The sequence below is a fragment of the Rattus norvegicus genome, chromosome 16 (assembly GCF_036323735.1).
Source record: "Rattus norvegicus strain BN/NHsdMcwi chromosome 16, GRCr8, whole genome shotgun sequence".
Classification (NCBI taxonomy): Eukaryota; Metazoa; Chordata; class Mammalia; order Rodentia; family Muridae; genus Rattus; species Rattus norvegicus.
This window is the reverse complement of record NC_086034.1, coordinates 9318110-9333895: the sequence shown is the minus strand read 5'-3', so window position 1 is coordinate 9333895 and position 15786 is coordinate 9318110. Positions and strand designations below refer to the sequence as shown.

Genomic DNA, 15786 nt, shown 5'->3' with positions numbered 1-15786 from the left:
TCTGGGAGCTTCCCAGAGCAAAGTCTGCATTGTGTTGTTTCCAGAGTCAAAGCCTAGTTACTAAACAATTGAGATGGGGTGTGCAAGAGCAGCACACGGGGTTTGGAGAAAGTTCTAGATTCGCCCACACTTGGTTAGAATACTGTAAAAGCTGGTGCTTCCTTTCGAAGCTTTATCTTTTTTCCGTTGTAGAGTGACGATTAGATGATATGAGCTATCTGTAGGTTCGTGGGTGCTGTGAGAATGACAGCCTTGCTAGAGTTAAGATCATCTAGCAGTGAGGTTTCCTATCTTCTCTATGCAGATTTCAGCTGGGCAGAGGCAGCAGGAGGCTAGAAAGGTAGGGGGCACTCTTGGGTGTGAAACTGTGATAATAGTGACTGTAAGTTGACAGGACCTAGGGTTACCCAGGAGACATACATCTCAGGGCACGTTCATGAGGGAATGTCTAGATTGTAGACGCTTCTTAAAAGTAGACAGCACATCCCAAAGGTTCTGAGACTGGATAAAGAAAGAAAAAGGAAGCCGATAGCCCACATTAATTTCTCTCTACTTCAGGACTGCAGATACATTGTGATCAGGTGATTCATGCAGCCCTGTCTTTCCTATCACCACGATGGACTGTTCCCTCGAACGTGAGACAAAATAAACCCTTTGGTCACTTTTGTCAGTGACTGTGTCACAGCTACTGAGAAGTGGGATAGTTCCTGTGATAAACCAAACCACATGATTTAAAAAAAAAATCCTGACCACAGTTTCCCCTTCCTCTTCTCCTCCCAGTCCCCACCAGCACCCCGTGTCTATCCACTCCTCCTCAGTTTCTCTTGAGAAAAGGGCAATGCCTTCCATGGACATCAACCAGCCACAGTATATCAAGCTGCAGTAAGACTAGGCAACTTCTGTCCTTTTTAAGGCTGGATGAGGCAACTCAGTAGGAGGAAATGGTCCCAAAGGCAAGCAACAGGGTCAGAGACAGTCCCTGCTCCAACTGATTGGAGTCCCACAAGAAGACCAAGCTACACAACTGTAGTGCATGTGCTGAGGGCCCAGGCCAGTCCCATGCAGGCTCCTTGGTTGGCGGTTCAGTCTCTGTGGACCCATAGGGGCCCAGATACGTTGATTCCATGGGTTTTCTTGTGACCTTGATCTCTCTAGCTCCTACAATCTTTTATCCATCTTCCACAGGATCCCCAAAGATTTGTGTCCTAATTAGGGTTTACTGCTGTGAATTGACACCATGACCAAGGCAAGTCCTATAAAGGCCAACATTTAATCGGAATTGGCTTACAGGTTCAGAGGTTCGGTCCATTGTCATCAAGGCAGAAACATGGCCACATTCAGACAGACATGGTACAGAAAGAACTGAGAGTAGTTCTACATCTCCACCCGAAGGCTAGCAGAATACTGACTACCAGGCAGCTAGGAGGGTCTTAAAGCCCACACCCACAGTGACACACCTACTCCAACGGGGCCACACCTTCTAATAGTGCCACTCCCTGGGTTGAGCATCTACAAACCATCAATGCTTAATGTTTGTGAGTCTCTTCATCTGTTTCCATCAGTTCTGGGTGAAGCTCTCTGATGACAGCTGGGCTAGGCATCAGTCTATGAGTAGAGCGGAATCATTTCACTGACTTATTTTTATGTTTGCCAGTGATGTTTGGTTCTATCTTAGGTCTCTGGGCTATCCATCTTCTGGATCCTGACCCTCCAGGAAGTGTCAGAGTTGGGTCCTGATTCTTCCTGTTCCCATCCCCACCCTGCCTCCAGATCCCTCTCCCTGTCCACTCTTGATGCACATTTTCTTTCCTCTTCACAATGAGACTCCTGCTGTCCCCCTTGAGCCTCCTTTGTTTACTTGGCTTCTCTAGATCTGTAGGTGGTAGCTTGGTTATCCTTTATGGCTATTATCCACTTATAAGTGAGTACATAACACGTTTGTCTTTCTGGGTTTGGGTTACTTCACTCAGGATGATGTTTTTTAGTTCCACCCATTTGATAACCACATTTTTAACAGCTGAGTAATGCGCCATTGTGTACATCCACCACATTTTCTTTATCCATTCTTTGGTTAAGGGGCATCTTGGTTGTTTCCAGTTCCTGGCTGTTATGAATAAAGCTGATATGAACATAGTTAAGCACATGTCCTTGTGGTATTGTGGAGCTTCTTTTGGGTATGTGCCTAGGAGTGGAATAGCTGGGTCTTAAGGTAGATCTATTCCCAATTTTCTGAGAAACCACCATTTTGATTTCCAAAAAGCTGTACAAGTTTGCGCTACGATACGACCAGCAATGGAGGAGCGTTCACAATGCTACACATCTTCATCCGCATGAGCTGGAATCTTTGTGTTTTTGATCTTAGTTATTCTGACGGGTATAAGATAGAATCTTGGAGTTGTTCTGTTTTCCCTAGTGACTATGGATGTTGAATATTTCTGTAAGTGCTTCTCAACTATTTGAAATTCTTCTGTCAAGAATTCTGTTTATTCTCCCATTTTTGAATTGCATTATTTGGCTTGCCAATATCTAGTTTCTTGAGATCTTTATAAATTTTGGCTATCATCCCTCGGTCAGATGTGGAGTTGGGTGAAAATCCTTTCCAATTCTCTAGCCTGCAGCTTTGTCCTATTGGCAGTGTGCTTGCCTTACAGAAGCTTTTTAGTTTCATGAGGTCCCATTTATTATTGATCTTAGTTTCCGAGATGCTGGTGTTCTCTTCAGGAAGTTGTGTCCTGTGCCAATTCATTCAAGGTTGTTTCTCACTTTCTTTTCTATCAGATTTGGTCTTTGAGCTACTTGGACTTGAGTTTTGTGCAGAGTGATAGATATGGAAACTATTTCCATTCTTTTACATGCAGACATCCAGTTAGACCAGTACCATTTGTTGAAGATTCTTTTTTCCATTGTATAATTTTGGCTTCTTTGTCAAAAATCAAGTGTCCATAGGTGTGTGGATTTACTTCTGAGTCTTTGATTCCATTGAACAACCTATCTGTTTTTATACCAATACCATGAGGTTTTTTTTATTATTATTGCTCTGAAGTACAGCTTGAAATCAGGAATGGTGACACCTCCACAAGTTCTTTTATTGTACAGGATAGTTTTAGATATCCTGGGTATTTTGTTTTCTATATGAAGTTGAGTATTGTTTTTTCAAGGTCTGTAAGGAATTGTGTTGGGATTTGGATGGAACTGTGTTGATTCTGTAGATTATTTTCAGTAAGATGGTCATTTTTACTATGTTAATCCTACCGATTGACTCACATGCAAGATCTTTTCATCTTCTGATTTCTTTTCTGAATTCTTTTTTCAAAGCCTTGAAGTTCTTGTTATATATGTTTTTCACTTGTTTGGTTAGAGTTACACCAAAATATTTTGTAGTGCTTGTGGCTTGTAAAGGGTGTAATTTCCCTAATTGATTTCTTTGTCATTTATCATTTGTAAGACAGTTATTGATTTCTTTGGAGTTAGTTTTGTAGCCACTTTACTGAAGGTGTTTGTCAGCTGTAGGGGTTCCTTGATAGAAATTTTGGGGTTGCTTATGTATGCTATCATATCATCTTCAAACAGGAATACTTTGACTTATTATTTTCCAATTTTATCAGCCTTGCATCCCCAATCTCTCCAAGACTTTTAACATGAAAGGGAGATGGATTTTGTCAAAGCGTTTTTCAGCATCTAATGAGATGATTGTATGTTTTTCCTTTTGGTTTCTTTATATGATAGATTTCACTGCCAGATTTTTATATGTTGAGCCATCCCTGCATCTGTGGGATGAAGCCTACTTGATGACTGTGGATGGTCTTTTTGATGTGTTATATTGGATTCGGTTTGTGTTTTGTTGAGTATTTTTGTATCGGTGTTCATGAAAAATATTGGTCTGTAATTCTCTTTGTTGAGTCTTTCTGTGGTTGGGTATCAGTGACTGTGACCTCATAAAATTAATTTGACAATGTTTTCTCTATTTCTATTTTGTGGAATAATTTGAGGAGTATTGGTATTATTTTTCCTTGAAAGTCTGGTACAATTCTGAACCAAAACCAACTGGCCCTGGCCTTTTGGGGAGGGGGTTTTGGGAGACTTTTAGTGACTGCTTCTATTTCCTTAAGGGTTATAGGTCTATTTAAATTGTTTATCTGATCTTGATTTAACTTTGGTAAGTGATATCTATCGAGAAAAATTTCCATTTCTTCCAGATTTTCAAATTTTGTGGAGTAAGGTTTTTGAAGTAAGACCCAATGAATACTTGAATTTCCTCAGTGTCTGTTGTTATGTCCCCCTTTTCAGTTATAATTTTGTTAATTTGAATATTCTCTCTCTGCCTCTCGCTAAGGGTTTGTCTGTCTGGTTGATTTTCTCAAAGAACCATTTCTTTGTTTTATTGATTCTTTGTATGGTTCTCTTTGTTTCCATTTTATTGATTTCAGTCGAGAGTTTGTTTTTTGCCATCTATTTCTTTTGGGTGTGTTTGCTTCTTTTTGTTCTAGAGCTTTCAGATGTGCTAAGTATGAGATCTCCCTAACATCTTTATGAAGGTACTTAGTGCTATGAAGTTTTCACTCTTAGTATAGCTTTCATCGTGTCCCATAAGTTTGGTTAGATTGTGCATTAATTTTTATAGAATTCTAGAAAGCTTTTAATTCTTTTATTTCTTCCTTGACCTAGTGGTCATTCAGTAGAGAATTGTTCAGTTTTCATGAATTTGTAGGCTTTCTGTTGTTTCTGTCATTGGTGAAGTTGAACTTTAATCTATAGTAGTCTTATAAGACACAGGGTCTTATTTCAACTTTGTTGAATTTGTTGAGACTTACTTTGTGACTGAGTAAAGGTCAATTTTGGAGAAGGTTCCATGAGGTGCTGAAAGGAAGATGTATTCTTTTATGTTTGGGTGAAATGTTCTGTAGATGTCTGTTAGGTCCATTTGAATCATAACGTTGGTTAGTTTCATCATTTCTCTGATTAGTTTCTGTCTCAACGACCTGTATATTTGTGAAAGTGGAGTGTTGAAATCCCCCACTATTAATGCATAGGGTTCAACGTGTGATTTAAACTTTAACAATGTTTCTTCTAAAAATGTGAATGGCCTTACATTTGGGGCATAGATGTTCAGAATTGTGAAATTATCTTGGTGGATTTTTCCTTTGATGAGTACAAAATCTTCCCCATCTCTTTTGATTAATTTTGGTTGAAAATTTTATTTGGCTAATTATTAGAAGCTTGCTTCTTGGGTCCAGCCCTTTACTCTGAGATAATATCTGCTTTTGTTGTTGGGGTTTGTTTTTTGTAGGCAGCAGAATGATGGAGCTGTTTTCTCCTCCATTGTGTTAGCCTGTGCCTCTTTTTATTGGGGAATTGAATTCATTGATGCTGATAAATATTAATGAGCAATGATTGATAATTCCTGTTACTTTGATGTTGATGATGGTTGTGCGTGCGTGTGTGTGTGTGTGTGTGTGTGTGTGTGTGTGTGTGTGTGTGAATGTGCATGCAGTTTGGAGTTTTTGGGTGGGCTTTAAGGAGTGTTAGATATTGGGGGCAGTGGTTGGTGTCTTTCCTGGGGTCCTCAGGACTGGTGTAGTCTCTTGGAAAGTAACTGGAGGTGTGGGCCAGAAGAGGGGGTGCAGTTTAAGACCATATGGGTTTTTAAGGTTTTTAGAATTGACGTGCAATCGAAATGTGAAAGAATTTGGAAATTTAGGCCAGAAAATCCATACAATGCTGTAAATAGTTAGCATCATGGTCATTTCAGTGGTTACTGGGAGACAAGAACGCAAATTTGAATCCAGGAAAATGGATGATTTGCTCCCGAGCTTTCAGAAAGGGAGGAGGATTCTGCAATCTGGCTAGATATCATTCAGGGCATATTCTGGAAAAGAATATGATTGCATTGTGCTTATTTTCTGAGTATTTGAGTGAGAAAAATTGTTTAGCTGACTGGGAATGTAGCTCGCTCAGTAGAGTTCTTGACTTGCCCAGAACTGCATAAACTGGGCATGGTGGTGCATACCTATGACCCTGACACTTAGGAAATACAGGTAAGAAGATTTCACTTTTGAGGTCATTCTCAGTTATATAACAAGTTAGATGACAGCCTAGGAGACATGAGACCTTGCTCCCCCTGCCCCAAAAAAGGAAAGAACTAATTTGTTTGGTGGAAGAAATTTCAAGATAAGATAGTGTAGCGTGTAGGCTGTACCACACTGCATGCTGCTCTTACCCAGGTCTCCAGTGAGCGGCAGAGGAAACAAACAAACCAGCAAAATATATTTTTAAAACATGTGGCTTGTGGGAAAGGAGAAAGTCTGAAGTTGCAGACTAGATGTGCACTGAGGAAGCAGTTGCAATCATTATACATACTGGCATCTTTAAATAAAAAGTCTTCTGCTCTGTACTGAAACAATAGGAAGGATGCCCAAGGGCAAGACCCAATCCAGCCAAGCTCGGTCCTCTGAAAATACAAATCTGTTAAAAAGAGAGAGTTTGGACTGCCACTGCCACTGAAGTAGCTCCCTGCTGGAAAACAACCACAGAGTAGAGCATTTCCCTAGGAGCAGCACACAAAGACTATGGTCTAAAGAAGCACGCGTTCATCACAAGCAACAGAACTAGGCTGCACCATTTGTGTGGTACCGTTTTGTAGGCACAAAAGATGCAAGATTTGGGGGGAGGGGCCGTTACAGGCCATGGCTCCTTAGTTCTAGAAAGCCACTGAGTCTAGACAATATGTGGCTGGATCAGAGGACACGAAGCTGAGGAGGCGAAGTCTACGTTTCAGTGAAGACCCCAGGGTGCTGGCAATGCCAGAACCAAGGGACATATGCTGAGGAAAGCTGCAGACATGGATTAGACCCCAAAGAGAGGCTATGTGTTTTGCAAGGGGTGGAGCTGGTAGGGCAGGGCTACCCAAGAGAGATGATCCAAGACTCTAAGACCCCAGCTGATGGAAATGATGCTCGTCCTGCTTGGGTTTGCTTTTGCTTTAATCTGATTGTTTTCTTTGGTGTCCCCATTCCTCCTTTATGCAAGAGCAAATCCTTACTGTGTTAGAAACACGTGATTTGCTTTTAAATGTGATTGGCGTTCATTGCCTTAGTCTCTGAAAAGATCACACACCTGTTCTTTTGAGTAGTGTTGGAACTGTTAAAAGACTATCAGAGTTTTGAAGTTAGACTGAACACATTTTGCATTCTGGGATAGTCATGAGCTGGCAAGGAAAGGGCGGGGGGCGTTGAAGTTACAGATTAAGAGTAATGTGTTTGGGTGACAAGGGGTGGACCTATGATGATTAACATTATCAGTTTGATAGGATCTAGGGGTGCTTGGGAGACACATTTCTGGATACATACATGAGAGAGTTTCTATATTGGCTTAATTGAGGTGGGAAGACCCACCTAACTATGGATGGCACCATTCCATGGGCTGGAGTCTTGGGCTGGATACAGCAGAGATAGCAAGCTGACCTCTGTATCTATCTCTTTGTTCATCAACTACGATTGCAATGCTTCCAACTGCCTCAAGTCCCTGCTTCTGTGATTTGCCCACTGTGGTATGCTGTACTCTCAGGCTGAGCCAAAATAAACTTTTCTTCTTGTAAGTTATTTTTCTTTTTGCCAGATATTTTGTCACAGCAGCAAGAAAAGTGACGACAATTACACATATGAGCATGACCTCCAGGAAGGTCACATTCACGGGCACAATGTTCATACTGGGGGTGAACATTAGGACCTATCTGTAGGTGCTCCTGACTCACACAGCATCCAAAATACACAAGCCAACCAAACCCAAATGCCACCCTCAAATTCCCTCCATACCATTATTCAGATTTCAGAATGAGTAGATAACTGTTGAATAATAATCCTTCTCCCTCCACACCTGAAGTGCTTCTCCTCTCTTCCTTGATGTGAAGACCAAGAAAGGTGTGTGCAACTGCAAAGGTCATTATTTCTGGGATGTGGGTCAGATATGAGTTCTTCTTTGTGAGTTGGAAGTTTCCAACTTCCTTCCTCTGCTTGCTTTCCATCTGGGGACTGACTGAGAGGGGGAAACAAACCTAGGCGCAGGGATTTGAGAGTCAGAACCGAAAGATCCCACAGCTCATGTGGGGATTGGGTGCTATGATGTTATGACAGAGTGGCTGGGCCTCCGTCTGACCTCTTTTGGCAGCATCAGGTAGAGGAACCCTTCTTGGCTCAAGATGGCTGACTTCTGTAGGCTAGTCAGAAGGCTGGGGTCCAAAATAGCCTTCATGCCCACCAACCGGACCTAAGGCCTATCTCCTAGAGAAAATGCCTCCTTTTGTGGATCCTAGGAAATGTGAGGGAATTTAGAAATGGGCAAATGTCATGATAAAAGAGTGCAGGTGACAGGCTGGTATGAGAAAGCACCCACATATGTTGGGGCCAATCTGATGTTCACAAACTCAAGAATACAATGAAGATAATATGGCTCAGGCCTGGATTATGGGTCACAAGGACATCTTACAATGGTAGTATTAAGTGAGAAGTGTGGCTGGAAATGGAAAACCAAGGGCAAGTGGGGAACCCAGAGAGGCTCCATAGAAGTACCCAGGTTTTTCCAAATGAGATCCTTCCCTATTTCAAGACTCCACAGACCCTACCTTGGTACAGTCAGCCAGATACACTAATGAGCTTCTAAGTGTCTTTTCATGGGGTCCTTTCATTTCCAGCAAATGGGGCTGTTTAGCCATCCTCTGCCCATTGCTGGCCCTGAAGAAAGCCTTTCACACTGTTCTAGTATGCTCAGCACTATTGGTGCAAAGGGCCTTGTTAAGGAAGCTGATGGAAGGCTGGTAAGGTAGAAAGTGGGCAGGTCTATTGGAACCCCATATCTACTGAGGGATATCTTCTTTGCTTTCAGGTCTCGTCGCATGCTGCACGGCTGGCCACATGTTCCCAAGTTTGTGCTGGATATGGTGACAAGGTTATCAAAGTACGACTTGATACCGAAGGCTCCTTTGTGATACAGGGGGCCCTGTCCTGTCATGCAGAGGACTTATGTCTTGGATTTGGTAGGCTCAAGAATTCCTCATAGAGGGAACACAGACCCAGGCTGGCGTGCTGTGCAGAACAGAGGACACAGCACACCTGTTTCATGGAGATGTCTACAGCATTGGCTGCTCCTGCCTGGGAGTTAGGTGTAGTACAGAGACAGAATCCATCTTCCAGGACCGCCTCCCCACCTCCCCAGGCTTGAAGGCCTGGAGGCTAGGGGGACCAGTAACTCAGAACTAGCACTTAGTTACAGAGTGCTTGAGATCAAAAGAAAAGGACAGGCAACAAGCCATGGAAGGATGCAGGAAAGGAAGGATGGGGTCAGGGGAGTTTCAATGGGTTGTACAAATGAGATAACTTCAATACCAGAGAAGCTAGAGACAGGCAGACATTAGAGTCATCTCAAGAAGGTGGGTGTTCTCTGAGTCCAGTGAGACAGGGGAGGGCCAGTCAGCTTGGGGACAAGGATTTAGGGACTTACTAAGCCAGGCCAAGGGCCTTAAATTTTTCAATGCGAGCTATGAGAGAGTTATAGAAGTTTTGGGGAGATTAGAGGAACCAGGTCAAGAGTAAGATCCAGCTGAGTCAGGAACTGGAGAGGGATTACTGGGGAGCTCAGTATGGGATACTGGATGGGTTTTCGAGGGTCCTGTGGGAGAGAGCAGTGAATGTGGGGAAGAGGAAACTGGAGGAAGAACAACTCCTCAGAGCTGAGTTGAGATGCTGAGAAATTTACAGTAGACAAGAGATGAGGAGGGGGGTTCATGTGGAGGAGTTTTCTTAGTGTGTGCGTGTGTACACATGTATGACTATAAGGACATGTAGGTGTGTATGTGTTCGAGCACAGGGATGGAGTAGGGGGTTGAATAGGCTGCCTCTCTTTCCCAGGGGCCACATTGCCATAGGGGTACAGAATTTTTCATGACATTTATCTCAAGTCCCTATGCCTACTAAATGAGACCTCAAAGTGGAAGGGCCGAGACTAGGGAAAAAAGGATCTTCTTGTTTGAGTACCCTCCTTGACATTTGGATGACATCATGTTGTAGTGGTGGTGGCTCTCAAACACCTGCTTCCTCCCAGCCAGAATCTGCGGGTATCCATCATCACCTACTCCTGTAAGGGCAACATCTTCCTGCCCATCACTGGGGACAGGTAAGTGTCCACTTGAAAGGTAACTCAGGCCTGGTGTTCCAGGCCTCCATGGAACTGAGGGATTGCAGAGACCTCCATGAGGGCTCCACAGGAGTCCACAGTGACTGGGTGTTCACATGCCTATATACTGATATATACTGCAGTCTACCAAACCCTTGACTTCCTACTTCACTTGAACTCATAACCTTGGGCTTCCAGAAGATTTCTACCTTCTTGCTTGTCTGCCTTCCTTCCACCACTCTTGAATCTTCTCTGGGACCTGGCTATGACCACACACGAGACTGAGGAAGGTGGTTGAGTGGATGTGGATCCTTTATAAAACCCTGGCTTGTGTGGAGTCCATTGGACTAGATCATCCTCTGTTTGGGTCAGTGGACAGGGAGATCCACTGGGAACCAGAAGGTTCTGGGGTCCAGGGAAAAGCAGCAGAGGCTCACTCTGGGAAGAGGGCACCCCAGGGTGGGCACATGAGTCCAAGGCTGGCCTTTATACTACAGGCAGATAAGGGGAGCAGATACACACAGAGGGAGGTGACTCATTTGTCCCCAGAATGCCAGAGAAAGGATATTGGGAACTTCTGACTATCTGGGAGGAAGAACTTTAGATATCTGGCCTGGAGATCCATACAGAGTGAGAGTAAGAGAAAGGCATGAACATTTAGGATTAGTGATGTGCAGAGGTCTAGGAAACCTCTGTCCAGGGCTTAGGAGAAAAGTGTGGAATAGTGAATGAAAGAGAACATACCCAGGCCCATAGGGATGACAGCTGTGGTTCAGCTGGGAAAAGGAACAGGAATGCTAGCTCTGGGATTCCGGGGAAGATCCGATGTGCCATCTGGCTTGTTCAGAGAGACCTGACTAGGTTTGAGGCAGCAGAGATAACATCTATGGGAAAGATTCTGGTAGGAAGCCCAGAGAGGCAGCAGGGGCCAGTAGATGGGTGGGGACTGGGCTGGGTTTGACAGGCTGTGATTTGACCCCACTGGTTATAATGGATATTGCCCTCACACTCCCTAGGCTGGGCTGGGCCGGGCATAATCAGAGCACACCTTATGGCAAGTTCTCCTTGTCCCCAACAGGAATCCTCTTTAGAGTCAATTGTGAGTCATCTTGCTGTGTCTATACAGTTTTACCACATTGGATTATCCTAATATCCCACTTCCTGTCCAAGACCAGCTACTAGACCTACCCATGACCACCTCAGTGTGTTCTGTTTTCAACAGCACCTGACAGGCCATGTTGCCACTAATTTAGGGAGCAACATAGATGCCTCATGGACAGCCCTCAGAGCCGGACTCTCAGGTCCCTGTCAGGAGCTTGTGGAATCCACAGTTGTGCTTACTTCTAAGTAGACTGTCTGCTGCCTTTGCAGACTAGAAGGAAGGGAGTTAGGCCAGGGCTTTGTGGAAGAACAGTGGCTCAAGCAGAAGGACACGGCTCCCTTCAGCACTACCCACTGGGTAAAAGGCTGATCAGAAGAAGGGTAACCTGGACAGAAGGTTCCAGATAGGATTGTGGGTACTCACGAAATTCTTCGGCTTAGACGATGACTGAGAACTTCTCCTGTGCTCCCCCATCTCAAGCTGCCTTTGTCTCATGGGGTGAAAGACTAAGAAAGGCCCAGGGCAGAAACTTTAATGTGGCTTCTTGCCAGGTAGCCTCAGCCTAGGAGTAGATAAGTCATCACCAATAATATCCTAGGGTCTCCATCGAAACTTAGACTTCATTTTCTCAGCTTCATGTACTCTGATAACCATATGGTGTAATATTGATGTACTCTAATATCCAGCCGCATGTTGTCACTGCTCATAGTCCTCATGTCACCTTTTATTTTATTATTTTTTTTCCCAGAGAGGAAATCCTCAAGGGTATCGAAAGAATGAAGTATACCATAACCACAGGACACGAGCACATTTACCAAGGGTTGTGGAAGGTATAAAGGGCTAGAACCACCTCGGGATGAGCACCCTGGGATCATCTCACAGTGTCCCACTTCTCTTTGTTGCCTTACAGGCAACTAAACAGATGATAAAGGCCAACAGAAGAGGTGAGCTGCTCGCACTGTAGTCGGGTGGGTTCCCACAGAGCCAGGCTTCCCTGGAGAGCCTGTGTGCAGACCCTCAGGGCTCCTCTAATTCTTATCAAGTGCTAAAAAAGGATGCGGTGGTCCCTTCTCTGAGCCTGAAGGCTCCTGTGAACACAGTGCTGTGTTTGCGAAGCTTCTGAGAAGGGTAGGAGGCCCCATATGGCTATGCGTGGGTCTTGGTCATGCTGAGGGTCTTTGGCCTACAGATGGGTTTGTGAACAGAAAGGGGGGAAGTACCGTGATGCATGCATGGAAACCAGGGCTTGATGGCGTCCATATCTTTCACTTTTCAATTCTTTCTTTTGTGGAGTCCCTTGCCTAACACATTCTGATCTATAGTCCTGATGTACTAGGTCCACCGTTACCCCCCTCTAGGGCTGTGCCCAGAGTTAGCACCAGGTTCCACCTGCCTCAGCAGAAGGGTTTTCCTGATGTTCAAGGATAGGCTTAGAGGTGACTGTGGCTCCCTGAGAGAACAGACAAATCTACTTTCGTAGGCTGCTCCTGAACCTCTGTCTCCTACAGATTAGTGAATAAAGTCCTTTCTCACTATGGGGATCACTTATGGTGGGTTCTTGTCTGGGCTCACTGTGGGGGTCACTCATGGTGGGTTCTGGGTCTGGGCTCCTGATCCAAGGGCTAAGGAGTTGAAACTACTGGGTCTGTATTGGGTGGTGCCGGGCCAGATAGCATGTTGGGGTTCCGGAGGTTCTTCTGGCATTCCTCAAACCTCAAGTACCAAGTCACTCTTGCTCTCTTGAAGGCGCCGGGAGGCCCAGCATGATCATCTTCTTGCTCAACGGCCCTCTAAGCAATCAGGCCTATGGGTATTCACTGGATGAGGTGAGCCCTGCCATCCTCAGCTGTATCTCTCCCATAGTATAAATGTGATTTGGTGGTTCATCTCTCTCTCTCTCTCTCTCTCTCTCTCTCTCTCTCTCTCTCTCTCTCTCTCTCAGGCTAATGATGCTCGGAAAATGGGAGCAACCATTTACGGCGTGGGTACAGGCCAGTCTGAGAGAAATCAGGTAACAGTTCAGGTGACCGTGTGCTCCTCTGAGTCCTAGTTGAAGGACACCCTCCCAGAGGTGCCATCTCATCTACCCTGGGGATGTGAGCAACAGGTGGCCACTGCAACAGTAAGGCAAACGTGACTGAGTTTCTTCCCCCAGGTAGGATGATGAGAGACTCCTGTTTCCAAAGCCTAGGCTGTGAGCAGAAGCCAGTGTCTGAGTCACGGTAAAATCAAATGGCTTCTGGCTGGATGCTCAAGTCATGTCTTCTCTCTTTTAGATAATAGGACTTACGGGTGGTCCAGACTATGCATTTACAAATAAGAGACCTGAAGATCTGAATGACCTCATTAATCCAGTGAGTGAAATGGGCCTAGACAGGGGCAATGCCACCTCACCGGATTCCTGAAGCTAACTCTCCTGACCTCGTTTCTCACTCTGTATTCCAGTTAGCATCCAAGATCTGTCCATCCCTTAAAACTGCAGTTACCCGCATTATATGTATAAAAGGTAAGCGCTGAGACAACCATTATGCTTCAGGCAGATAAATGTGTCATGTGTGTGCATGCATGTGTTCATGGTTGTGCAAGTGATGTGCATACAATGAGTATGTGTGCGTATCAGTTTCTGGATAGTGTGTAAAGTTTTGTGTGCGTGTGGTTTATATGGTTATATAGTCTACGTAGATGTTTTTATGTTGTTACTATATAATGTTTCTCTATATATTGTGTTATACATAGGACACGTATGTTTGCATGTATTATGTGTACACAGACTCTATGTGTTGGAATATAGATAACTTTGATATGTGTCGGGGGATGAGCAAGCATAAGGTGACTATGATTTGGGTGTAATACAATGAACATTTGGAAGGTATGTGCTGTGATGACATAGCAGTATGTAAAATAGTTTATCTCACAGTAAACATGTAATTGTTAAGGGATGAAGGGAAAGAACCAAGAACAGAGGATAGCCACTGAATCTCTGGAGACACTCAGGGATGTTTGTGACTGTTAAGTGTCTACAAAGGCAGCCATGTTCACCTCAGCCATGGGATATGTACCCTTTTAGTGTACATGCCTGACCCCAAGGACTGCCGCTGATAAGAACAGTGTCTGCGTATGCTAATATCCCATGGCAGTGTGCAGCGTGCAGCGTATGGTCTTAGGGGAGAGATGATCACGGTGACCTCAGGCTTGGTCTCCACATGGCTGGCATGTGTGAGCTGTGAAAGAAGGCAGGACAGGGAAGCCTGCGTTGTTCTGTATTCTTCAGCCCAGGCAACTGCAACCTGACATTTTTGTTCTTAGGGAACCCTCCTGCTCTAGGCTTGGGCAGGCAGGACTATGATCACATCTGAGCTCTGTGATCCATGAAACTCAGCCAAGGACAAAGCACTGTGTGTCAGAGGGTCTATAATGCATCCTCCGATGGATAGAAATGGCATATATGGGGTGTCAGTGAGATTTGAGACAGTGGATAGAGTGGGGACAGCTGTAGCACCTAGAAGATGTAGATGCTAAAGACAGAATCCAGCCCTGACTACTCTGCTTCCTGGCTCCGTGCTGCCCCTTGTCCTCCTCCATACTGGGTAAGAGAGAGGAGACTGCTATGTGGAGGAGTAAAGGGAAGAAGAAGCCTTCTTTTCATACAGGCTTTCTTCTACCTCTGGGTAATGGAGTCCTGCTTTGCAGCCATCCTGACTGCTGTGTGATTCTGATGCTCCCAGTGGACATAGAGGCCTTGGTATCTGGGGCATCCGTGACAAACTGCAGATGAAAACATGAGTTGTTTCCAATGAGACATGCACCTCCAAGCAACAGTTCAACCACAAATCTGTTAAACTGTTGGCTGTCTTATGCAAACCTGCCACATACAGGGTGCCTCTTATTTGGAGGGAAGCTCAGGCAGGAGGCTGCACCCCAAATGAAACAGAATAGGCTGTTTTCCTACGCCTAGCATGGAGTCAACCTGTGTTCTAGTTTGAGGAGGGAAGAAAGTCCTTGGTGTCAACTAGTCTTGGGCATCTGAAGAACACAGGGTACAGGGACAAGCTGGATCTGGCCCAGAAGTGGTCGTGCAGGGGCAAGCGCTGAGGAAATTCTACTGTGGCTCCTGTGGGAACAGCCAGCTAGCCGCTTGTGCTGGATCTCCTGTATACTGCTATCAGTGCCAGAGAGTATCCCCACTACGGTAGTCAGCAAGTGGGAGCCGATATAGTTATTGGTTCACACAGACCTTCCCTCGTTGGAGGCCATTTTAGCCAGCGGAGAGTCTTGAAAAGTTAAATCAGAGGACTGCTCACATAGCTCTCCTCAGGGTGTGAACGTCCTCCTCACAGAATCAAACCCAGTGGTACTTGAAGGATATGGCTTTGACTTCGCCATGCGTAAAGAAGATGTTATCTGCAGGTTCTACTTAGGAGGCGTAAAACATCTCAAAGGTAAGTGAGGTTTCTGTTCTCTCAGTCAAGTCTCCCCTACCCACCAACTGTCCTGCTGGACGATGCAGTTAGAGGTCGTGT

General features: G+C 44.8%; 1 protein-coding gene across 7 annotated transcripts in view; it reads left to right on the top strand.

Moving 5' to 3' along the window:
• Nucleotides 1–15786, top strand: part of Antxrl2 (ANTXR like 2) — a 32267-nt gene that overhangs the window by 4664 nt on the left and 11817 nt on the right. For 5 of the 7 annotated variants that reach the window (XM_017600302.3, XM_039094925.2, XM_017600301.3 and 2 more), the window contains 9 exons: nucleotides 8878–8949; nucleotides 10093–10164; nucleotides 12015–12096; nucleotides 12177–12210; nucleotides 13013–13092; nucleotides 13209–13277; nucleotides 13543–13620; nucleotides 13712–13772; nucleotides 15604–15705. In XM_017600302.3, coding sequence (XP_017455791.1) covers nucleotides 8878–8949; nucleotides 10093–10164; nucleotides 12015–12096; nucleotides 12177–12210; nucleotides 13013–13092; nucleotides 13209–13277; nucleotides 13543–13620; nucleotides 13712–13772; nucleotides 15604–15705 — 650 coding nt within the window. Of the gene's footprint in view, nucleotides 1–8877; nucleotides 8950–10058; nucleotides 10165–12014; nucleotides 12097–12176; nucleotides 12211–13012; nucleotides 13093–13208; nucleotides 13278–13542; nucleotides 13621–13711; nucleotides 13773–15603; nucleotides 15706–15786 lie in introns of all 7 variants that reach the window. The other 2 variants (XM_039094926.2, XM_008771160.4) reach the window with 2 other exon arrangements.